Source organism: Acinonyx jubatus, chromosome D4, assembly GCF_027475565.1.
Source record: "Acinonyx jubatus isolate Ajub_Pintada_27869175 chromosome D4, VMU_Ajub_asm_v1.0, whole genome shotgun sequence".
In the NCBI taxonomy this organism is placed as follows: domain Eukaryota; kingdom Metazoa; phylum Chordata; class Mammalia; order Carnivora; family Felidae; genus Acinonyx; species Acinonyx jubatus.
The window spans coordinates 10,864,325-10,890,799 of record NC_069391.1 but is presented as its reverse complement, the minus strand read 5'-3'; the positions used below and the strand labels follow the sequence as shown (position 1 = coordinate 10,890,799).

At 43.5% G+C, this 26,475-nt stretch overlaps 1 protein-coding gene across 1 annotated transcript in view; it reads right to left on the bottom strand.

Annotated features, from left to right (window-relative positions):
* Nucleotides 1-26,475, bottom strand: part of PSMB7 (proteasome 20S subunit beta 7) — a 59,120-nt gene that overhangs the window by 24,716 nt on the left and 7,929 nt on the right. The window contains exons 5-6 of the mRNA XM_015061327.3: nt 24,822-24,937; nt 4,637-4,695 (exon numbers count right to left, since the gene is read on the bottom strand). Of these exons, the coding sequence (XP_014916813.1) occupies nt 4,637-4,695; nt 24,822-24,937 (175 nt within the window). The remainder of the gene's footprint in view (nt 1-4,636; nt 4,696-24,821; nt 24,938-26,475) is intronic.

The window sequence follows — 26,475 nt, the reverse complement described above, 5'->3', positions numbered from 1 at the left end:
TGTACAACGGAGGACAAGGACACAAATAAAGGAAGAAGCAACTGAGGGCATGCATTGCTGGCTGACACCAGCAGTGAAGATTCAATGACAAGCATGTACACCCTGTACTCAAAGAACAGCAAGCCGGGGTGCCTGGGTGGCTCACTCAGTTAAAACGTCTGACTTCGGCTCAGGTCATGATCTCCCAGTTCGTGGGTTCGAGGCCCGCGTCAGGCTCGGCGCTGACAGCTCAGAGCCTGGAGCCTGTTTCCGATTCTGTGTCTCCCTCTCTCTCTGCCCCTCCCCCACTCATGCTTGCGCTCGCTCTCTCAAAAATCAATAAACATTAAAAAAAAAAATTCAAAGAACAGCAAGCTGCCAAGACGGGCTGTGGTGGAGTGGAAATGTAGCCCTACATTTCCCAAAGTTTAATATTCATACCCCTGGGCTGCCACACAATGGGTGATGCCATGAATACATTTTTAATTTCTATTAATAGTGTGCACTCACTTTCATGTGTTTTGGGGGGAAAAGTAACCAACACATCAAACCCAGGATTTCACAGATACAAACTATATTTAAAAACTAAATTTATATTAAAAAGGTGAACTGAAGTGGTTGTAGGGAAGAAGAGAAAGGGAACTGACAAGAAACGAAATGAATCACAAATGCCAAAATCTGGGGTGCCTAGGTAATGCAGTCGGTTAAGCATCCCAAACTCTTGATCTTGACTCAGGTCATGATCTCACGGTTCATGAGATTGAGCCCCGCATCGGGCTCGATGCTGACAGCGTGGAGCCTGCTTGGGATTCTTTCTCTACCTCTCTCTCTCTGACCCTCTCCTGCTCACACTCTCTCTCAAAATAAATAAATAAACCTTAACAACAAAAACCCAAATGCCAAAACCTCTCTGACTGTACACTTAATTAAGATCTGTGCATTTTATTACATGTAAATGGTAATGTCTCAATTTGTAAAACAGTGAATTCATTTTTAAAATATTTTTCAAGAAAAATAATAGCACAGGGGCACCTGGGTGGCTCAGTCAGTTAAGTATCCAACGTCAATTCAGGTCATGATCTTGTGGTCTGTGAGTTCAAGCCCCTCATCGGGCTCTGTGCTGACAGCTCAGATCCTGTGTCGCCTGCTTCAGATCCTGTGTCTCCCTCCCTCTCTCCCTCTCTCCCTCTCTCTCTCTCTGCCCCTCCCCCACTCACACTCTGTCTCTGTCTCTAAAGAAATAAATATTTAAATAATAACAGTAGTAGTACAGGTGGCACCTGGATATGGCAGAAACCTTAAATGTGATGTGCAAATGACAAGTTCAAGAAACAATGCTATCCCAGCCCTGTCCAACAGAAATAATGTGAACCACCTATGTAGTTTTATATTTTCTATTAGCTACATTTTAAAAAAAGTAAAATTAGGTGAAATTAAGTTTTAGTAATTTATTTAACCCAATATACTTAAAGTAGCACTGTTTCAATATGTAATCAATAGAATATTAATGAAATTTATTTTCCAATCTTTTTATACTAAGTCTTTGAAATCTGGTGTGTATTTTCCACTCAGTGTGTTCTCAAGTCAGACTAGCCACATTCAAACGCTCAGTAGCTATGTGGGGTTGCTGGCTACCACGCTGGACCGTGTAGCAAAAGGCAGTAAGAACACGAGGTTTTTGAGGAGACAGGGGCTTTCAGTCTACAAATACTATAGTCTAGGACCAGCACTGTCGGAGGCACAGGTCTGTAGTTTTAAAAAAGAAAAAAAGGAGAGGGGGGCTATGGAGTACCTCTTATTGATTTGTTTTGACAATAAAAAAGCCAAGAGTTTGTTCAATGAGTCTGGACTAAAAATGACTGTCTGGCAAAAAATACGTAATTATGCTAGCCTAAAATGGCCCCTTCCCTACGCAATTCGGTGACAATTCGGTGACGTGTAGAACGGCTACCGTCCTAGCAATCCACGTACACTCTGAGAGGCAGCAACGCTCTCCTGGGTCTCTGCGTGAGACGTGTCCATAATCCTTTCTCATACTGGAAGGAAATAAGCGGATTTAGCCACCCGAGCCTGCAATCTCTAGACAGGCAAGAAAGAAAAGTCACGGAAGGCTTCTTGTCACGGAGACAGAAAGCCTTCCCGGAAAGAAGGAAAATAAAGTTGGGAAATCTGAGAGCAAAATGTTTCCACGAGCTCTATGCAAACCAGAAATGACACCTTGCTGAATTCTTTCTCATAGCAAAGAAGTCACTAAAACTCATCCTCTCAACCTTGACTGGCAGTCTCAGCCTCTGCTGAAACCACATCACATAATCTCCATCAAAACAAAGCAAGGTGGCCAGCAGTCAGCTGCTCAGTCTCTATAATAAATTCTCTTGGTATCTGTTAACGTCCCGTTAGAGTAAATACTATCCACAGACAGTTGTTATACTATTATTTGCTTTCTATTTACATTTAAACCCACTTCACTGGGGAAACAGGTTACTACCTTCCTCACAATGAAGTGATTCTGTTCACTGTCCATCTGTGTCAAGTTTCAACAACTTCAGTGAACAAAACCAGTCACCTGAAATTGGGAAATTAATTAATCAATCTGAAATGGGAATCTGGTCAGGCTGTTTGAAGGTCTCATAGCTAATACAGAACACTAAGTGGTCTGAGATGCATACAAAATTGATCTAAGGAACACATTCTTCAGACTGATAATAGCACAAATTTTATTGAAGGGATGACCACATTTCCCTTTACTTCCTCGAATCACATCAATATTAAATTCATGGCCTTTGAATCACTTCAAATCCAAACTCTAAATAATGTAAAATTACTTTAGCAGAGGGTTAAAGTCACTTTTAATATACGTCATGCTTTCAACTTTTTCTGCGGTTCCCATTTTTCTCTAACATATGGAGGTTCCAATCAATTGGAAATAGACAAAGCTTTCAAGAAAATTTGAAAAGATTAATGTGGTTTAAAGGAGGGTTTGACATTACTGAGGTGATTTTCTAAACAAAAATCATCGGAGTCTTTCTCCCCATACCTTCGTTAGTTCTAATAGATTCGTGAAGCCTCAGGAACTCCTCTCCTTTAGTCTGGAGACTGGGAGACCTTTTTTTCTTTTTCTTTTTAAGTGACCTAGTACATCTTATTTTTTCTCAGTACTTAAGAACCCCAAACAGAAAATAATGCTGATCTGGGAATAAATTTTCACATTGAGAAATGAGAACAGAATCCTAATCTCATTTATAGTTGATACTTAGACCTGCTTACTATCCTTAATTGGAGCAAGACTCTATTATCTTTACTATGAAACACCTAGCTAAATCCTATCTTTAGTCATTATGTTTCAATTCCAGCAGATGTCCAACAAAGGGGAGAAATCTAGCGATCTGTGACGAAGTCACTTGTGTGTGCTAACGTCACGTACCAAGGGCAACAAGGCTTCTGGCAGGAGACCCCTGTCCTGCTTGGGCAGCATCCATAACCCTACATCCTCTGGCTCTCAGGGCACTTGGCCCAAACCTAAAGGGCAGAGAGAGAGCTTCAGGGTTCCAATGACAGCTGGTGCTCTGATGACAATGAGCTGGTGGAAAAATCAAAAAGTTTTAACATGCAATCTTCTCCGAAGATGATGAGGCATAAAGCATTGTCAAAAAGCAACTCCCAGAGACATCTTCTGGTATCTAAAGAAAACAATATTGCGAAGGCAGAAACGGCAGATGCCTACCTATTAAAGAAGAGGGTATAAAGAGCCTACTAAATTGTCGAAAACAAGTTGCTACTCCCTATCACAAAATTACCAACTATCAACAGACCAAGAGCAGGTAGTGAAGGCTGCCTTCAGGACCTCTGTGCCCACAAGCTGGCTGAGCAGCAGGGACAAAGCACAGTGGAGGAATAATGCAGTCCCATGCACACAAGCATACGGAACACTCCTTCGAAAGGGACAATGGAAGACCTGTGGGTTTGTTCTTGGAGGTCTGGGAGACAGGGAAGTTGCTTAATGGTGGGTACATCTATCACTAAGGCAGACAGGTGGAATGCCATTCAGAAGGTACCACCCTCCCCCACCACCAAAGAAAATATAATACGGAACCTCCTAAAAATATATTAGAGACACCGGAGCCTGATCACCCTCTGAGCATGGTCCACTACACACGCGATCTTGTCCCCATCTTCTGCCAGATGCAGAACCATCTATAGGGACTTCTTAAGCGGCCTCCATTTTCAGACCAGGTCTGTGTGACATGCAAAGATATACACAGTTTCTCTGTTCTCGGTGAGAAGACAAACAAACAAACAAACAAACTTGTCATTTTAAGATACCGTGACACAGAAAGCTGAGTGCACACAAAAACATTCCACGGTGCAGCAGCATCTACAGCCAAGAAGACTCCCGGACAGCCCAGAGGCCAGAGCAAATAGCTGAGGGGTGCTGCTGGCTCCCCAAGCCTGAGGGAGGGCACGGCAGGGCCACTCCAAAACGAGGCTCTCGCAACCAACCTGTCTTCTCAGCAAATATGCTTATCTGCGCCGAAGAGTGTTCCAGCTAACAGCAGTGCTATCGGAGCTCTGGAGGAATTGGCAATCGATCTGTAAATGTCCAACATACAACTGGAAAAACACGTGAAAGAGAAGAAAACTGCAGGGACCGACATACCTCCATATCTGGCCTAAACTTATCTTCAAACACAGCCATTGCTGCCAAGGAACCAGAACCTGAAAGAAAAAAGATGCATTTTTAGTGTATTTACCAACTCCCAGCTTCTCCATGTCGAGTTTACTTTGGGGCAGCAAAAATGGCAAAATACGCCCAGCGTCCCACTCAAGCGCGGTGTAAATATTAATCCTACAGGGCCACATAAACCAGGTAAACAATGCTCTTCAAAAGCCTGAAGTCACACTTACCACTATCTCGGGTAAACCCGCAACTGGCCCAACATCCACCACTGACAGGAGTAATTGTAAATTATTCACAATAAAACGCTGAAGCATGAAAATGAGGTTATGGGGAATTTGTATTTTTTCAAAAAAGTGAATGGCACATAATTTCATACATCCTACGCTGTTGAGACCTGTGCTCCACAACTGTGCCTTGGCAGGCTGCTGGGTACAGCGCTAAATACCAGGCCAGTTAGAAAGAATAGATTGTTTTAATGAGCTGGCCCTGGTAGAGTCACCTTGACACACGGGGAAGAAACCACAGCACCGGCAATGGTAATAGGCCTGCGAGCCGCAGCCACCAGGTTATTCCGGCTTCAACTGTAAAACACTTTATTATGTGGCATTTATTTGGAGCTATTATTTTTAGTTCGCACTTTGAAGAGTAACAGCTGAGTAGACAAAATGACAGACAAAGAAACAAAAATTTATTATCACAATAGCAAATGGCTGAAAGGTTATGCTGCATAGATATTAACAGACAGCAAATTCTCCCTACAAAAGTAGGATATAAAGGCATTACAAATAAGCGTGGGCCCCCTTTGAATGAATGTAAAAGGCAGCTCAGCACTATTTGAAAATTTAAACTTGCTTTGTTCAGAAACCAGAGAATCTTTAGAAAACCATCATCTTGTCTTTACAGAGTCCTGGCAATATTTCAGGATACTGTACTTTTGGAGAGAGGATAGAGTTGCCCACAATTTTTTACTCCAATTAGAAGATTTTTTTGGCATTTATTACTTTTTAACTTGTTTTGCATAACACTATCTATTTAGCTGGGTCACAGAGAAAACCATATTTTCTATTTAAAATGATTTGTGTACATCGCTTGACCACCTCAATGGTTTTAGCAAAGGAAAAAGGCAGCGATTAAACAGTTTCAAATGAGGTGTCCTGCTGATTTTATCAAGTCTGCTGAATGTATAATGAAAAAGGAGAAGCTGACAGCCACGCTGCATTGAGAAAATACAGACTACCTTATCTGAACCATTTAAGGAGGTCCAATTATAGATCAAATTTAAAGGGTAGAAACAGCAGATTTACAGACACAAATCAACGAACATGGTAATCCCGATGAATATGACAGATACTCCTGTTATGGAATATTGCTGTGGTTGAGGATCATTACCTTCCCAGCACCGGATACATCACATCTAAAGCAGTAGGAAGCGTCAAGTGTAGACCGGTATTACAAGCAATGACTATTCATTTAGGTTTGGGAGCAAAAGGCAACCCCATTCTCCCCTCTTACCATTTTTTTTCTCCTTAAAAAAAAGGGGGGGGATTTAAAGAGATATTAAAAGCCCTTTGGAAAGGAGAGAAATTAAACAGCTATAAAACCAGTGCATCCAAATAAAACCAGCAGATAAGCAAGAGCAAATTCACCAAAGCCAAGCCTCTGAATTTCGTTAATAAACATGTCCTTGAAAACCTGAAAATAGAGTCAAAGTCCACCAACGTTCTGTGAGTCACTCGTTTACTCTGAGATTCAGGGATCAAGAAGAAAAAGTAACTCCAGTTTTAAGGCCCAGGTGAGAGCCAGTCTTGGACTTCAGTAAAAAGACAAGCTGGTTCTGTGCGGAAAACAGAGGCCTGCTCTCATGAAGAAACAAGAAAACTGCCAATAAGAAAATCTCGGAAGAAAACATTTCTAGACACCAAATGTGCCCAAGAGCAGCCTTGCCTAATCCAATCTGGCTCAAGCATCTCCCTCTGAAGAGCTACAGGTAAATGTACCAGAGGCCTGAAATAAACGTTAGGACAAGACAGGGAAGGGCAGGGAACCTAAAAGCTAACAACTTTGTGGAAAACTGTAATCAATTACTGTATAAGAGAAAACTAAGCTTAAGCTTACCTTAAAAGACATTTTTCCTTAAAAATTACCAGCCCTGTTCTTTTTCTCTCAGGTCACCCTTTCTTTGGCAGTTCACCATAATAAACAGGTTAACTTTACTCTAATTTTTCCTGGGCACATATATTTCCTTCTGTTTAGCTTCATCTAATATTTTAAAGAATGAAAAGTACTTTCCTCTCAATGTAATAATTCTTCCCTTATCAAAAATATTATTTTTCCTGTTAGGGAACAGTGCTGCAGGCAAAATTTCTATAAGCAGAAATTATGTACTATGTCTAAACTGTTGCCCAAGAGAGTCTCTTCAGTGTGGGGATGCTTCTCACATTATCAGAGAGGATGACTTTTTTCAAGAGCTGGAAGCTGCAGGTGAGGTCAACGTAGAAAGGACACGGGGGTATTTATCCCGCCGTATTTCCACTTCCCCTTTCACACCATGCCCCCAACACACACACTCCAACCTACAGAGCACAGGCATGGTATGGAGAAGTCTTCTGGAAGGCAGAAGCTTGCTAAACTGCCTGATTCTGCTGCTCCGGAGATCAAAGATAAGCAGACTCCAAATAAACTTGAAAAGAAAGGGAAATTCAACATTAAAAACAATTTCTAAATCACTTGCAAATTAGCTCCTGCTCCCAGCTTTTTAGGAAAGGAGGACTCTGGCGCCCCCTTTTCAGAAATCCGTGGAAGCGCTAGGAGACGGAGAGCCGTGGACTTTCTGTCAACAGGTTTCTAGGAAACCCTGAACGTGTGTCGGCTATTTAGAAAACTGAAGTCAGAATTTCAAAAATGACTGCAATTGCCCAAAGTGGCCAGAGGACAAGATGCAAATCCTCACATAATTTCAAGGCAATGCAACTGGGGGAAGGAACGGAAGCTGGCCATTCAAAAGAAAAAACAGATGGTAAACTCCAGGAGACCAGTATTCTTCAATAATTTCACTCAGGTTTCCTAGATCTTGCTTCCATGCCACTTAAAACTATATACAGTAAATCACGTAATGCCACACTAGTGTAGCAGCCACGGACCGACAAAATGTTTAAATATTATATCCCATTTTTAAGCCACAGTAATGCCCTGATACATTCCATTATTTCAGCATCAACCTACCCAAACGTGGCACTTCCAAATCCAAAACCAAGGCAAACGATCTTCTAAGGAGCATTTACACTGGTTTTCTATTCCAAAACCAAGGTCACCTTAGACAATTAGTCAGAAGCACCCGGCTTCCCGTTCAGGAATGCATGAACAGAAAGGCCAGGAGACGAGGGCCTCTGCTTCAGACGGCAGGCATGTCAGGTGAAGGAAACACAGGTCAGAGGGAGGATGCTTTCCACAAATGCAGGATGGGCTCAAGGAGCAAGAGGTGTGAGGCCTGACCTCAAAGAGCTTATCTAACAGCAGGGAGGAGAAGGGAGCCAAGGAGGAAGAAACCAGGGCACACTGAGCACCCGCCATGGGCTACACATCACGTCATGCCATTCAGTCACCCCACTAAAGCGGTAAAGCTTCTTGTCTGGCATTATAGAATAAACACACGGCAGGACTCTGTCTCAGGCGTGACCTGAGGCAGTCACTCTCTCCTACCACAACTGGCCAGAGCAGACGTGCATGACCTTCCACGATCGGGTCTCTGTCTCCCTCGACCCCCTCCTCAGCCCTGACACATACACTTGACATCCCACCAACATAAAACTGATAGTAATTTCCTAAATTATACCACTTCAAGCCAATCCCACCTTGGCACATGCTATGCCCTTTGCCCCCTTGACGGTCTACAGGATTCCTAGTCACCTTTCAAACCCCAGCCGAGAGACTGCTTCTTCCCACAAGCTTTCCCTGACCAACCCCCACCACGAGGGTTCGTATCTGCACCCCCATCCCTAGCAGTCTCAGCCACACAGCAAGCACTAAATAGAATCTGCTGAATTAAGCCAGGCTGATTTGAGGACACCTGTCCAAATGAAGGAGCTGGGGAAAACTCTGAGCTGGCCCTGAAGGAGTGATGATAGCAATAAATGCCTTGATAAAGTGGAAAAGACATTTATTGCCTAATTTACCATACTGGGGTGAATATAAGACAAACTCAGATGTGAAGCAAGTTCAGTGTTCAAAAGGAAAAAAAAGGCTTTAAACCCACAAAACCAGGTCATATTATATGTCCTGGTCTGGTCCAAACCTCTGTGATACCACAGGAGTAAAATACCTTCCGTGGGCTCCTGCATTTTACTAGACAGCCCGTCTCATTCGTAGTCTCCATGTAGCTGCTCCTTAGCAACCTCCACCAAGGCTGCCTTTTGCAGCCCACCCACAGTTGCTGAGTAGCCAGTGTTGCTTCCAGAACGAAGCTCTTTAAAACAGAAAAACGAGGGGCGCCTGGGTGGCTCAGTCGGTTAGGCGGCCGACTTCGGCTCAGGTCATGATCTCGCGGTCCGTGAGTTCGAGCCCCGCGTCGGGCTCTGTGCTGACAGCTCAGAGCCTGGAGCCTGTTTCAGATTCTGTGTCTCCTTCCCTCTGACCCTCCCCCGTTCATGCTCTGTCTCTCTCTGTCTCAAAAATAAATAAACGTTAAAAAAAAAAAAGTTAAAAAAAAAAAACAGAAAAACGAGGTGCGATCAGTGACCAGCTTTTAGAAAGACGATGGTGCGGGGCACCTGGGTGGCTCAGTTGGTTAAGCGTCCGACTCTTGACAGCGACTGAAGTCATGATCTTGCGGTCGTAAGATCGAGCCCCGCTTCGGGCTCTGTGCGGACAAGCAGGAGTCTGCTTGGGATTCTCTCTCTCCCCCTCTCTCTCTCCAAATAAATAAATAATAAATAATAAAAGAAAAAAAGAAAGAAAAAGAAAAGAGAATGGTGCAAGACATAGTGGTGGCTCCCTATCCACTGACTCACCTCCTGCACCCACCGTATGTCCCTAGTTCACCTCCCACCTCCTCCCTGCTCAACCCCTTGGCACTCCCAAACCACCCAGCAGCCAAGCTGTGGAGACAGGGATGGGGGAAGGATACAGAACGCAGCCCTCTTCTGCCTGAGGGGGCCAGGAACTGCCCTGCGCTCCCTGATCCACTGCAGCCACCAGGTGGGTACCACTGCACCCTGGCTGCTCCTGTTTGGTGGCCATTAAAAGAATTCCTCCCACAACAGATACCCTGTGGGGTCCCGGAAAGCAGGTCTGCTCCCCATCTCTGACTGTCAGGGCCTAACCCGCTTCAAGATGACAGTGGGGGCCATCCACACTGCTAACCTCCAGGAGAAGGGGGTCCCAGGCAAAAATGCCAAGGGGCCACACCTCCAGCCAATCTTTTAAAATGAAGTATCTGCTCTTATTAACAGCAGGCCACTGGTTTGGGGGCGGGGGGGGGGGGGACCAACTTCTGTAAACAATGTAAAATATAGGCTGTGAAACTCAGGAAAATATATGCAACATGTAGGGCATCAATAAATAAAAAGGGCTCACAGATAAAGAACACCAATATGCCAACAGAAAAAAGGACACAGCAGTTGACAAAAAAAGAAAAAATGTGACAGGCCTGTACATTTAGAAACACTGTTCAAGTTCACTAGTAATCAAAGAAATATGAATTTAAATTAAATAATCATTTTTTTGACTTTTACGTTTAACAAAGATTAAAAAAATAATACCCAGGGCTGACAAAGGTGTTGTGAAACAGGCAAATCTAACACACTCGTAGAAGCAAAAATGAATAGAACTTTTTTATCAGGCAACTTAGAAACATCAATCAGAAAGGATAAAGTTATACATCTCCACCAGCAATTCCACTGCTAGAGTTATTTTAAAGAAATAAATGGATAAGTACCCAAACTATGTATATAAAAAGATCACTGTTTAGATTAGCAGAACAAAAAACAAAACAAAACAAAACACTAGCGGTAAACAATCAGACAATAGGAAAAAATAAACAATATTATGTATACAGTCATTAACACAATATTTTTTTGGCAATAAGAAGATGTCCATGATAAAATATTCAAGAGGGGAAAAACATGTTCCAAAGCAATGTTAACACAGAAGCTTCTATGACACATACTACACAAATCTAGAAAAATATAAGTCAAAATATTATGCTTATATCTGAGTGATACTATTTTGTTTACTCACATTTTTTTTTTATTTTTCTTCAAAAGACCAGACATTACTTACAATTTTTTTAAGGTATAAACTTGGAGAAAGTAAGAATTTGACATGGTACAGAGATGGAAAAAGCAAAAAGCAAAAGCAAAAACCCCAAGATCTTGCCAGCTGTCACCATCATGCTAAGAGCAGCAGCATGCAGCTGATTCCTGAAATTTGTGTCCAGGGGCCTGAAGGTCAATCCATGCAGGAGTCAATACTTCCAAGGAACGACAGCAATCAATCATCTCAAACAAATATACACACCGTGTCTACCACCGTCCTGAGGAGGGCCTCCTTAGTACGGCCTTCAAGGTAAAAGCATCTTTATCATGAAGTCCTCTGAGCAGATCAGCCCCAAGCCAGCTCCCACTTATCCAGAAGTCTACACTGTGGCACACAAATCACTAAACAGACCACAATAACACAGTACACATAGTGTTTAAAAAATTTCAAAGCACAGTCCCGTTGGTTTTGTCTGCTCTTCAGACATGGCAGATCGGAGTAGTCCCATCTTACAAAAGGGGAGACAGAATCTAGGAGGTGAGGAACTTGCCCACATCACATAACCAATCTGATAAGCAAATCTGGGATTTTGAACCCAGATCGTTCTGATGCTCCTTCCATTCCACCACGTGGCCTCTTACGTAGCAAAACCAAACGCGTGAAATCGAGATTAACAAGTAAGCCTGGAAACAGCTATATTTTCTTAGCTCCCCACTGCAAAAAAAGCATGCTTTCTAAATTGCTTTTTCTTCGTATTTCAGCAGAATGATTAGCACACATCTGGGTATGGTTAATTTGTGCAGTTTTGCTTGGAAATTCAAATGGGATTGAAATTTTAGTTAAATGTTTTAAATGATTAAACGATGCCGTTCACTGTTTAGCAATGCCACTCAAGAACCTGTTCTATTTATTTTAAAACAAGCCCATTCAAAAAAAATTTTTTTAATAAAAAGAACAATGAAATTAGTCTCCATTTTCTAAAACCTCTGAAGGTATTTCTGATCTTAGCTTATCAGCATCAGTGCTTCAGTGAGTGCGGCCTTCACTTTTTCAGAAGGAATTCAGGACAAAATAGGAAGGGTATCAAGAAAATTTTACTATCGATCACTTTTACCTGTTCTGTATATTCAAAAACACCTGAACTGATAGAGCTTGAGGGCAGAAGAATTTTGTTAAAAAGCCATGAGATGTTATTTTCATAGTGTTCTTTAAAGCACGAAATCAAACTCAGCAATTCTAGAATCTATGTTTTTAGACATGCTGAAGAAATTAAAGACTGAAAGAATTTTCTAAAACCCAATGCTCTAAGTCCAACTCTTAGAAGGAACTGAAAGCCAGCAGGCAGAATTTGCTTTTTTCTAAGAAGGTCTATGCTCACAAAATCCCAGACAGGAAAAGGGGAAAGCATTTACTGAGAGCCTTCTAGGTCCCAGACCCTGAACTCAAGCGATGTAGGTATTTCCTCTCTTTACAGGCAAGGAAACAGGCTCAACTAGCAAAAGCAATACAGTCAATAAGAAGTGGAGCCAAGATTCAAGCCCAGGTCTCGTGGCTCCACGTTTCAGAAGGGCGACTTCCCCTCCTTCCTTCAAACAAACCATCCCAGGAGCCCGCCAGGCAGCGGGATCAGAGGGCACACTGCTGTGCAGGAGGGGGCACAATTCCGGCACTTCACCGTCTGCCCCAGCACATCACTGAGGCGCTGAGAGCCCCGCCCCGCAAGGCGGCCAAGCTGATCCAGGACGCACCATCACTCCGAGCCCAGTGCGACTGTCGCCCGAAAGCTGCAAGTATGGCAGCCACGCAGCCCTGGCCTTAGCTTCCACCCCCGTACAATGTACAACGGAGAGGACGGCAGAATGGATCTTCCTCACTGCGTGGCTGGGAAGCTTGAAGGACACAGAAAGCAGAAGGCCTGGCACTCAGGAAAAGCCCAATAAAAACTAGCTATTGTAATTACTCTAAGACAAAGTCCCCGTCCTCCAGGAGCTATTTTATATAATCATCCTCAACAAGTTCCAGGGTTGGCAGTTTTAATGGAAACAGAGGTCTTCAAAATTTCTTTTCTCAAAGTCATGAAGTTCTGACAGGCAGCCGGAAATGGATTTCTACTGCTTTTCCCCCAAATCAATTTAACCAGAGCTTTTCAGGAAAAAAGCTGCTCCTTCTGCTAAGGAGCGGTCTGTTTTAAGTGCCCAAGGACCTGTTTGCCACCGTGGCCTGCCAAGGTGTAAGATGTATGCAGCGATAAGAGAGTAACACACAGAACATTCTAATCCATCAGTGTCAGATCTCCCAGACAGAGTGCTTACTCACACTTGCTCATTGTTTGTCAACTGGCTACTCGTCCCGGGTAAAATTCGGTGCTTTCCGCAGACCCATGGGTTGGGATCATTTTTCACTCCGTTCCTGTCTACAAGGACTAGTCTCCTGGTGTTAGTGCCTGCTCTGGAGGCCAACACTGCCAATGTATGAAGAGCTGATTTATGAATATAAAGTAATGCTGGCGCTAGGGGACCACATTCAGCCACTAGAGAGCAGTGGAGCACCTCACATCGCTCGGGGAAAACCCAAGACACCGACTTGAAATGGTTTAATTGTATGCGTGCATTTCATTATAAGTCCTGGCCAAAAGCTTCCAGGCGAGGCAGGCCAAGCAATCAGACAATCTTGCATGGGTTGCTGAAATCCAGATTTGTCCTTTGTCAGCATAAACAGTTTAATTTGATGTTTTCACTCCTGAGTAAGCACTGAGTATTACATTTAAACCCCTCGTGAGGGGAAAGAATGCTTCCTTTTCATCAGCAAATGTACCTCAATGTCAAAGAGTCTACCTTTTATTCCCAATGAATAAAAAAAAAAAAATTCCATTTAATATGCTTAGAAATAGATTTTTAAAGCATCCAACGACATTTTCACTCAAAAACTAATGTCCCAAAAAAATGCAGTTCCTTTTCTAGATATAGTCAAAAAGGAGTTAAATTTTACTCTAAGTAAGTAATTTAAAATGCCACTTGAAGGAAACAGGGACTTTTTTTTATAACTGCAACTGCAACATCTCACTGACCTGACAGGCTAAAAACACGAATTCTTAAGACTAAAATCAGGGCATCCAGGCCTCCAAAGTGAAAGTTTCATTAACGTATTTTTAAGAAACGCCACGGTATGAGGATGGAAATGGTTCTCCTTTCAACAGAGGAGCCACCTAACCCTATGCTTCGGGGATAAGACGGAGGATGAAATCCTCGTAAAACAGGCCTCTCTCACTCAGTCTCCCGCAGCACTAGGCCCCCCCAGGACACCGAAGCTCACTCAGCACCGTGGGCGCGGGGCACCCATTCCTCCCTCCTGCTGGAGGAGCTCAAGGCAGTCCGAACGGACGGGTCTTTCACAGGCATCCTTCACTCTGGTCCACGTTTCAAAACAACTTCCCAAATTACAGGTTGTCCCACTTTGCAGGCCTTTCTCAAGTTTTCATGTCCCTCAGACCCACCACAGAGTTTAATAATTTGTAAGACACACCCGGCCTGAATCACCAGGAAAGGTTTATCTGGTCCACAGAGCCTGTGAGCAAATAAGAAATCCTACAGGGTGGAAAAATGCGCAAAGCACGGTTACATGTATTTTCTCACTTAGTCCATCTGGGGACGAGCTGGTTTTACCTCCATTTTATAGACTGAAAAAAACTAAGTCCAGACAAGTGAAGGAACCTACCCAAAGTCACACAGCTGGTCATGACAGATACAGCTGACAGCAAATCCCTGCTCTAATGAACTCCACAGTGAAAAGTGTTCCGATGCATAAAATGACTTTCCGCTTAGTCTGTCTCGTAAGTAAAAGACCATCGAACACTAGGTTATAAGAGAATAAAGGCCCTTTCCTGTAGCAGGGCCAATTCTGGCCCACTCCTGAAACAAGAGCAGGTAAAGGTGAATTAGTTAGCCTCACTCTCTCTGCAGCAGGGTTTAAAGCAAAGAAATTAAAACTCCAAGGGCTGCATTTCACTGTTCTGAAGAGTACTGCCGGCAAGGGCTTTGACTTGGGGGTAGACGAAGGACTGAACTCAAGTCAGAAAAGACTTTGACGGTAAAATGTCAGAGCAGGAAAAAAAGAGGTGGAATAGCACCCTATGTATTAATTCAATTCTACCTAGAGGAGACATTAAATATTTTTTTACACGGAACCAAGAACAAAGTCCACTTTAATTAGAAAAGATTAAGAGCTGTGGAGGGCTGGCTAGATAACATCCCCTGCAACAACATGATGAATTTTAGAAGGAAACATTTTTCTCTTTTTCTTACATAACGGCACCATCTATTGGCTTCATATACCACCTTCATAGTAACCAGGAATCAAGATGCATGATCCCACTTCCGTGAATCTTTGGTTTCCAGTGGTTTCGTTTCCTGGTATTCCACAGCAGCACAAATGTTAAAATACAAAATCCATGCATTGTACATTTTAAATCCTCTGAAATGCACCGTACTTAATCGAAGGAAAACTGCCAGAGAAATCTTAGTGTACAGAACTGCACACAGGGAATGTATTAGCACTAAAATAATCAAGATATCGCGCACTGAACACCTTCCCTGGGCTACGAAGAATGTTTTATGTATGGTTTCCCATGGGAGAGCTCCTCTCACCCCCATTCTACAGATGAAATCAATGCTCATGGTCAAAAGCTAGTAAATGTTGGACTTAGATCTGAACCCAACTGGACTCCCACACTACCTCGAAAAACAATGTCAAGAGCACCAGATGCACAGAAAAATACATGGTTTCTTACAGAGTGTTCACACACAACGTGACACTGCAGCATCCCCATAACCCTGGGACCTTCCCAAGTCAAAAAAAAAAAAAAAAATGCAGTTTCTTTTTTGAAATGAGGGACTTGGGGTTCAGAAAGGTTAGGTGAGCAGCCCTGGACAAGGAGGACTAGGACTGAGCCAGGGGCTCCGCCTTTCTCTAGGATTCTAGGTTATGCCTCAGGTGGTTTACAGAAATGCCGCTCTGAGAAGTCCCTAGCTGTCTGACAAAGCCCCCAACAGCATGGGGTGCCGTCCACTGCAGAGCCCCTGACCTGCAGAAAGCAGGGTCTGAGCATCAGTCTAGGACTGACAGAGACTCATGTTTGTGGAACCCCTACACAGTCACTCAGCCCACACTATTAGGAAAAGACTCCCCAGCAATGCTGGAGCCATGAAGTCCACACGGCCTCCGAAACGACTTTTACATAGGCCTATGAACCACATGCGGTGATGCTCAGTCCACACCTGATTTAAGAGTTGAAAATGAACATAGAAGCAACAACTGCTGGGGCACCTGGGTGGCTCAGTTGGTTAAGTATCCCACTACGACTCAGGCCATGATCTCACAGTTTGTGAGTTCGGGCCCCACATCAGGCTCCATGCTGACAGTGTGGAGCTCGCTTGGGATTCTCTCTCTCATTCTATCTCTCTGCCCCTCCCTCACTTGCACTTTCTCTCACTCTCAAAATAAACAAACTTTAAAAAATTTAAAAAAGTAGGGGCACCTGGGTGGCTCAGTCGGTTGAGCGTCCGACTTCGGCTCAGGTCGTGATCTCGCGGTTTTTGAGTTCGAGCCCCGCATCGGGCTCTGTGCTGACAGCTCAGAGCCTGCAGCCTGCTTCAGATTCTGTGCCTCCACCTCTCTCTGCCCCTCCCATGCTCATGCTCTCTCAATAATAAATAACCGCTAAGAAGAAAAAAAAAATTCTTTTCAATAAAAAAAATAAAAAAAGAAGAAACATTTGTCATCTTGCAGTGCACTAATTTGATCCAGAGCAGGAAAATTTTCAAAATCAAGTCATGCGGAGATATCAAAATGCCTGCACAAAGGTTGCACTTTAGTGTAAAAATACGGAGAAAATGGCAGGTCTGAATTCCCTACTGATGTTCCAACTTAATTCTAAGACTCGTTTTTTTTTGCCCACAAGGTGAGACATCCAGTACGTTTACTACCCTGTCCCAAATCTTTTTAATTGCTAGGGGGCTCTGTAAACTGGGGCTTGAGAGGTACATTCCAGTAATTAGGAAATCCTACAACCAGTTTACCTAGAGATCAAATTTTACCTGGATGGCCTTGGCAGTGACCCCAAGTCTTCCCTAATGGTGCATACCAATGTTTATTCCTTAAGTTAGTATTCCTAAATTGTCCAAGGGCCTCATTTCCAGGAATGTCATGCTTGAAATTGTATTCATATTAATTCTTATGTGAATAAGTGGGCAAAAATAAAAATTTTATATACCTTGCCAATGCCGCTACAAGGAACACTGCCAAACTAATAGCAAAAGATGGTCCCCAAGCTTCTCCTGACACTACTTCAGTTTGCCTAATAAAGAAAAGCTGGCAAGTTAAAAGAAAAAGCTAATTAATCTGAGAATTAAAAGAGCCCCCATTTTGTCTATAAAATAATATACAACCCAAACCCTTTTCCCTTTCTTAATAAAGAAAAATCAAAGAATCCTGCCTGGCTTTCAACAATCACACTAATCAGTCACCTGCAGTCTCTTGCAAATTATTCTCTTAAAAAAAATAATAATTAAACAAAACCTAAGGGGCCCTGTCCTTTGAGAATGCACCAAATCACATTTGGTCTGGACCACATGCCACACACCATTCACAGCAATAATACGGCCAAGGGAGAAAAGTCACAGAGGCTGGGGTCCCCATCCCAGTTCACGCACACCCTGGCTGTCTGCCGTGAGCACACCTCTCTGAGCCTCAATTTCTGCACCTGTGAGACAGGGACGATCGTAGCCGCTTCACAATGTTGCAAAGATTCAATCAGTAAAGCATCTCACGACAGCTGCCGGCAATGCAACGGGTAAGCTGCTGACTGAACGTTGCTGTCATTACGGTCAACATCACGTCCACAAGAGGTTTTAGGACAGAAGCTGTCCAAGGGCCACACCACAAGGAACTGGATACATTCTTCTCCCAAGTAAATCCTGAGGAAAGCAAGACCTCAGAGAGGAGCTCCTGGACTCCATGCTCACTAAGCTGTGCCAACATGTTAAAGATGCACAAGACAAGACAGGTGTCTTCTATTCCATGTAAATTAAGAGTAGCCTTCAGGCACCTGGCTAGTGGCCAATGCAAGCCCATGGGTAGACAAAATTTAGACACCCTTGTCTTACGGGTAATTTGTAGCTTCCAGCTCTTACTGTCAAATCATTCAGGGAAAAAAAAAAAAAAAGAAGATTAATTACAAAGTTTTGTTATTTCTCGTAATAAAAAACTCGTAACTTAACTAAAACATGGGAATTTCCATGAAATATTCATTTTCTCACTTAAGCTACACTTAGGAAAAGCCTCAGTTCCACAGTGGATGCTAATGCTGCATGGGACATCTCGTTCAGGAAGGCCTTCTATTGTGTCTGTAGTTTGACGTTTGGTTTATAGCTCACCCCCAATAACAACAGGTTTGAACCGTATGGGTCCACTTAGACATGCATTTTTTTCTGATACAGGGCAGCACTTTAAATGTATTTTCTCTTCTTTAGGATTTTCTTAATAACATTTTCTCCAGCTTACTCTATCGAAAGAACACAGTACATAATACATACAAAATATGTGTTACTGGACTGTTTACGTTATCAGCAAGGCTACCCAGTCACCAATAGGCTACTATGTACTTAAGTGTTGAGGGAGTCAAAAGTTACACACAAATTTTTCAGGGGCACCTCAGTGGCTCAATCAGTTAAGCTGAGGTCACGATCCCACAGTTCATGAGTTCAAGTCCTGTGTCGGGCTCCACGCTGATGGCGTGGAGCCTGCTTGGGATTCTCTCACTCCCTCTCTCTCTCACGCAATCAACAAACATTAAAAACAAAAGTTGCATGCAAATTTTTCAACTGTGCCCGGGGGGGGGGGGGGGGGGGGGAGGGGGAAGGGGTTTGGGGGGTGGGGGGCGGAGTGTGTCAGGACCCTCAATCCATGTCCTGCCCCTGCTGTCCAAGAGTCAACTGTAACATGAATTAAAACAAGATCCACCAAATTTTGGCCATTGCGGGGTTTTTCCCTCAACATCCAGCTCCCTACCCTCTCAAAAAAAAAAAAAAAAGAACTAAGGAAAGGAGAAGGGAAGGAGGGAAGACGACAGCAACGACTGGAAGCCAGAAGAACTGGCTGGTTAGGAAGAAAGGCAGTGCCGCACCTGCCATCGCCATAGGGAGAGACGCGAGCCAGCCCTGCTCCAAAGGGAACGATGGCTAAAAGCAACTTAAAAAATGGCAAACACCAAGCCAGGGCAGTACGAAAACTATGTTTTATTTTATATTCTCTGCTAAAGCATTCCTCTTCACAAAGGACTTGGATTGGAAAAAATAAAAATCAAAAAAATAAAAAGCATGCTGTCTTGGATGGTAAAACTGTATAATTTTTAAATTTTTCCTTTGATACTACAAAGTGGTTTCAGCAAATACCGTTTTTAATATGCAGGATAGAAAATCCGCACACAGGCAGTCGAAAATAGGCAAAACAAATAAATGCCCTTTGGGAATCTGTAGAGGTATTTTCAGTATTCAGAAGCAAGGCTTAATAGCTTAATGAAGTAACATCTGTAAGAGGTAAAATCAAAGCAGCCGTGTTGTACCAGGGCTGCCTGAGCCGGAAGAGTCCAGATCCCAGCTTTGCCGCAATAACAAGCAAGTTACTACTTAATCTGAGTTCAGGCCTCTCGTCAATAAAACAGCACATTGCAGCATCCCTCGCATAGAATTTTAACTGAAAATAATGTGACAGCACTAGAGCGCTAGGAGACTCTGGCACAAAGATGCTTTAAATGTGAAATGATACTGAGTTTTAAAGGGAAAAAAAAAAAAACCAACCTTACCCCAATGCTTTGTGCCATTCTCTCACAGCGGACCTCAGGCCCCCCGTATGCACCACAACCTAAATCATAAATCAACTCCATTCCAAGAGTACTGGAAACTGTTCATCAAAAATAACGAGTAGCTAAGGTTTCTAACGCTAAGTTTCAGATACTCTTTGACACAAGCCAGTTAGCGAATCAGAAAATTATTTCGCCATCAAATATTCACTGAGTCACACAGGACTCTGGGGCACTGGAGGCAAGACAGATTCTATGCTCTGAGAGATTTCAAACATTCGCCAAACATTCGCATGCGCGGAAGGCATAAGAGCTGGGCCGAGCAGACAAGGCGGGAATCCTGGAATGCCCCGAGAGGGACCTGCTAACCCAGCCTGGCGCAGTCACGAGGGACTGGCTTCTGGGCTAGACCCCGGATGAGCAGCAGAAACACTGGGGGCAGAAAAGGCCTTTCGGAAGGAAGGCAGCACTACAACAGCGGGGTGTAGGAGCCAGCCCAGGGGAGGGCGAGAGGTACAAGATGCCTCTGTTACAACAAAGGCCTAGGGGACAGGTAGAGGAGGAACAGGAAACGAGACAGGAAAAGGGGCCTACAGCCCAACTGGAAGGGAGGTGACCCCAGGTGAAGGAGCTAACTGCGCCACTGCAGTCAAGAACCAGGAAGGAACCGGCATTGAGAAGTCAGGAGAGGATGGAAGCCAGACGCCTGCGATCTGGTCTAATGGTCAGCTGGTTACCGAGGGCTCGCTGTGAAGACAGTGGCCACCGCTACTGTCACCAAACCCCGCCACACGCTCAATATTTCTGGCCAGACACAATCTCCATCTCTGCCTCAGACTCCCTCATGCCAATCCTCCTTCCGACAGCCGTAAGACTGATCTAACAAGCAAACCTTATCCCATCCTTCTCTGGCGTGAAAACTTTAGATGGGAACCTCCAGGACAAAAGCCAAACAACTTGGCCTCTATCACTGAGACCCTCTCGGGCCTAGCTTTCTAGTCATACCTCTACTCCACCTTCCAGAAGGTCTTAGCTTCAGCTCTGCCCCCTGCATTGAGCACTCCCCCCACCCAGAGCACTTGCCTCACCCGTCCAGCAAACTCTGGCCCTTTAGTTCCTCGACCGTACAGGTCCCTAGTGCACACAGGGCCTGAAGTCTCTCCTTGGGGACAAGGAGCAGGGCAGGAATTCCTGGCAAATTTCTACTTACCATTCAGGTCTCTGCTTACGTGCAGAGACGTATGTCTTCCCATCTTTCACCCATCAGACTGGCACAAATACCCAGTGTTGGTAAGGTTGTTAAGAGAACGGCAATCTCATTCTCTTGGTGGGAATATAAACTAGTACAATCTTTTCGGAGGGCAATTTGGCAACAGCTCTCAAAAAGCAGAATGAGCTATATGGCCCTTTGCCACTTTGCTGGGCTGATCAGTGGCAGTGTGTATAGTATGACTCCCTTCCTATTCTGGGGAACCCCACCCCCTTAGGAGCGAGTGACCAAACTTCACCAATTAGAAGCATCCCTGCCCCCCCTCCTCCCCCCCCACCTCTCCACCCCCCCCCCCCCCCCCCCAGCCAATAAGGAACTCTCCGGCAGTGGTGAAAGGGATGTCAGGAAGAATCCGTTCCAGAAGAGTCAGGGAGGCTGAGCCAGGCCCCAGCAGCACCTGTGGCCCCAGCACGGTCTGGAGCACTCTGTGCTCGCCTGCGGCAGCCTATGCCACAGAAGGATTTCTGACACTGCTCGCGGCCCCACATCCAGCTCCTGCCCTCCCAGCTATTCCATGAGCCACCTACTATCCTTTCCAACATATTTCTCTTTTCCTTAAATGATCCAGTAATTCTGTCGCTTGCCACAGAGGACCAGGAACAATACATACACATACCCTCATCCTGAAATTCCACTGCTAGGAATTGATCTGAAGTACAGAAATATGCATCAATAGAATAGGTTAAGTACTGATACAGCCATATAATGCATTTCTATGCAGTTGTCATTGTGATACAGATCTACATGATAAAGAACTTCTTTTGTGCTGATAAAGAACCTCTCCAAAACAAGTTAACAGTAAGGGAACAGTGTGTTTGGTATGACTTCATTTGTGTATCTTTAATAGTGACAGACTGATACAGATACATGAAGCGGTTTCATAAAACATTATCTGGAAAAAAACACCAAAAAAACCTTAAACGTGGTTACTTTGGAGGAGGAATACGAAACACACTTATTTTTCATGTAATATTCCCACTTGAATGTTTTGTCATGTTCGTAAATTACTATCATTAGAAAATGTTTTAATGTCACTTGCTCAGTAAGGACCTCCCAAACAGCCATTATCCACATATTCCTGCCTGTTACTTTCTCATATTACTGTTCTTTTCCTCCAGGGCACTTAGCACAGCGCATTCTTTCAGATGAATGTGTACTTACTTTTTAAATTCCTGTCTCTCACATGAGGCTCTAAGCTCTGAGGGCAGGTGCTGTGCTGACCACTGTATTCCCGCACCTAGCACAGTGCCCAGCACACCGTGAGTGCTAAGTAAGTATCTGATAGATGAATGAAGGTAACTTATGTTTCTTTTAAGATTCTGTTCATGTGAAGCAAAGCTTTTCCTGAGATCCTCCTATTTCCATGTGATCCCTTCTCCCTCGGGCCTCCACTGGCCTTGCTACCTACTGCCCTTGTCAGTTCATACATCTGGTTCCCTCACTACACTGCGACTATATCGAGGGCAAAGATCCACGCGTTCATCTCTATCTGTGGAGCCAGCCACAGTGCCTAGACAGAGAAGGCAAGAAATAGTTGGCACATAAATGAACAGATGAACAAACTGCAGCTCCAAGTAATCATTTACTCGTGTATTCATCAGATGTTACAAATGTCTGCTCCTTAATCTGGTCTTTCACGGTAGCAAAAGCAGACTCTGTAGAGCAAAGATCTCTCAACAGAAGTAGGCCACGTTGAGTTCAGGCTGAGGAGCATCACCCTGGAGACACGCTAGACTTGGAAGAGCAAGTTCACTGTCGACCGGGAGGGAGAGTACATGCGGCACAACTGCCTGACTGCTCACTTTCAACAACTTTTCCTGAATTCGGGATTGGGCTCAGAAGACAAATTACTACAGTTCAAAAGCAAAAGAAACAAATTTTCCCAGCTTAAAACCGAACCTGCTTTGTAACAACGTTAAATTTCCTGACTGTGATGATTTTATCAAGGTAATGTAGGAGAACAAGGCAAAGGATTCAGAGATGGATAATGGTGTCCGCTACTTACTCTCAAGTGACTCCACACAAAAAGTTAACGGTAATAAGGTCTGAGAAAGCGAGAACAAGTGTCCTAAAGTGTTAACTGACACATATGAGTAAAGAGTACATATGACCGTCCATTGTACATTACTGTTACTTTTCTGCAAGTGCGAAATTCTTTTACAGTTAAAAAAAAGGAGAAAAGCAACTACTTAAGAGAAAGAGCTAATTCATCTTTACTACCATTTAAGGGCATCAATCAAACAGGGAGAAATAAAAACAGTACTTCGATGGAGATAACAAATATATTTGAATAAAGCAGTTCCGAACAATTCCAAAATTACTGTAAGTATCTTCATTTTAAAATAATTACAAAGACTCGCCCAGATGGTATCTGGGGGTAAATCATTCTCCCCAGCAAACAGGGAACATCTGTTGTCTAAAAACCCTCTAAGAGGCTAGAGAGCACGATGGAATAGCAAGGTCTCAAACTGGCAATTTCCAAACCATTCAAGGCAGTTTTCCTAGCTCTTCAGAGCCAAGACCAAGACGAAAACCGTAAGAGGTAAACAACAGCTGGAAGAACACCAGCTACACATGACCTGTTCAAATTTCTGCACCTACACAATTTGACTCAGAAATTTAACATAAAAGTCGTAATTTGAAAGTCCCAATTTTATCACTCCTTTGTGTGTAAGTGTGTGCACGCACGTGTGTGTGATCATTAAAAGCAAAAATCACTCTTGGGGCGCCTGGGTGGCTCGGTCGGTTAAGCGTCTGACTTCAGCTCCGGTCATGATCTCACGGTCTGTGGGTTCAAGCTCCGTGTCGGGCTCTGTGCCGACAGCTCAGAGCCTGGAGCCTGCTTCGGATTCTGTGTCTCCCTCTCTCTCCGCCCCTCCCCTGTTCATGCTCTGTCTCTCTCTGTCTCAAAAATAAATAAACGTTAAAAAAAAAAAAAATACTCTTGACTAGCCTTTAGAGCTAAATACAAATGTAGAAAGCTAGTCTGAAAAGAGTAACCACTATTATAGACCAGGCATTTGACCAGATGCTTTATATACATTACTTCTAATCCTTACAACCTGGTGTATATGGCAGATATTATTGATACCATTTCACAGGTGAGGAAATCAAGGTTCAGAGAGGAATTAAATGCCTCTGATCTCTCAGAAATTAAGAGGGGCCCCAGTCACCCTCGCTTAAAAAAAAAAAGTCAATGCATGTACTAGACGTGTTCCCACCACGAGGCTTCCACTCTAACTTCTCTCCGCTGAAACCTGACCCTGAGGCCTACTTTGTTCTATTTAATACTATAGTCTGACTTCCACTCCCACACTCCAAAGCCCCCTTACCCTGCATTAATTTTTTTAACCTTTTGTTTTGAGATGATGGTAAATTCACATGCGGATATAAGAAATAATACACTGGGTTTCTATACGGCCTCAACCCAGTTTCCCCCAAAGGTAGTATCTTGTGTAACTGTAGTACAGAATCACCTGCATAACTTTTTCTCCTAGTATTTATCACTTTCTAAAATATTAATATATTCATAACAGTTGTTGTTACTGTCTGTCTACCCCCACTAAAATACAAACTCCTTGCAAGCAAGAATCTTTAACTTGTGTTCACTGCTATATCCCAAGCACCTAGAACAGGGCCTAACCCATAGGAGGAACTCAATAAATGTTGCAGAATGAATCAAAGCACTATATTGCCCTGGCTCCTCTAATGGGAAATAGCCCAGCTCTTTAAGAGACCACCTTGGCAAATAAGAGGATTCTGAAACATCAGGGAAATGTTACACTCACCCATCGTGACATAAGGCAACTTATCAGTTGATCCATGAGGATAGATGCTGTAGAGGTGAGGTCCAGTAACATCTACTCCCCCCAAAACTAGGGCTGCACCAATGTAACCTTGATACCTGGTGATCAGAGTATGTATAAGAAAAAAAAAAAAAAATGAGTCTACAATGCATCACTGTAACTTACCCAAAAGCTGTATGAGAAGTCAGACAACAAAAGGCTTTCTTACACTGCTACTGTTTCATTAAGTGGTTACTGTCTGATGGGAACAAAATGTGGACTGAAGGAACGTGAGTTGGAACACCACTATCAGCCCATAAAGACTCAATTGTGTGAGGCCCTCCAACGTGCCTATTTCCTTAGACACAGAACTCCCTTTAAAAGAGGATCATTCTCACTTTAGAGAAGAGAAAACGAACCCGAAGACCTTAAGTGCCAGCCCAATCTCTCAGAGCCAAGCTTGACTTACTCCAAAATTTATCGGCACCCTTCCCATCACACCTCGCAGTGATTAGCAGATAAGCTACTTTCAAAGTGAACTCTGAGGAGCAGCTAAACTCAAGCTGTTCAAATTCTCAACCTCACCTCACCGCAGCCTCACAGGAAGATGGCTCATGTCAAAACACCTTCTCTTTTGAATAAACCCACAAAATTATAATCATAGATATAAGCTCATATTGGGTAAGAGAAAAATATTTCATGATACATGGAAGTGAACAGCGGAATAACTCCACAATACCCTATAAAACCCACTGCCGCTGCCCACAGGATGAAGCTACGCCTCTTCAGGAACATGGCGGGGGATACCTTTCCCACCCCACCCTACCTCCGTGTAATTGTGCACTTATCTCCTCCTCTGTGTCCTTTATCTGGTTGGTTTTCTACCTCTACAGATTGCTTTCCCTGTATTTGTTCCATTTTTTACCATTAGAATTGCTATGCTAGATAAATGTGCTAGATTTAAAGCCCTCCACTATGTGCCTTTAGCTCTTTGGGAAGAAAAATGAAATGAGCACATGCTGAATTTGCCTAATGATATAATTGTTAAAACTGATACAAATAAACACAAGAACCAATCAAAGCCCTAACTATAGACTGTTTGACACATAACTACTCATCACGAAGTGCTCTAGGTAACCAGAATAGTCAAGTCCAGTATTTCCCCCATGCCTGACTACCAAACTGTTCTTTCAGAAAGAATCTTCCAGGAGTGCCTGGTACAGCGTGTGACTCCTGATCTTGATCACTAGGTATAGAAATTAAAGAAATAAAATCTTAAAAAAAAAAAAAAAAAAAAAAGAATCTTCCAGTTAGAAGTGAAAAATTAAAGAGCAGGAAAGGATTTTAAAACAGTCTTAAAACAGAGGCCCAGGCAGAGGAAAAGAAACAAGTCCTAAGCCACATGAGGTAATAGCAGGGTCAAGACTAGCTCTCTGGGCTCTGGGATAAGGAGGGGGAATTACCAAACCCACCACCCCCAGCAAGGTCCAGTGCCTGACCCACTACCCCAACTGCCTATCAGACATAGTGTTTACATAAAGTCAACAATAATCAGTTAGTTCCCTTCCAAGCTAAATATAACCTCTGTCTGATGTCTTTAAAAGAATCTAAAATATTTTGGCAAGTTATTGTAATCCTCAAAAACTGACCCAGAAAC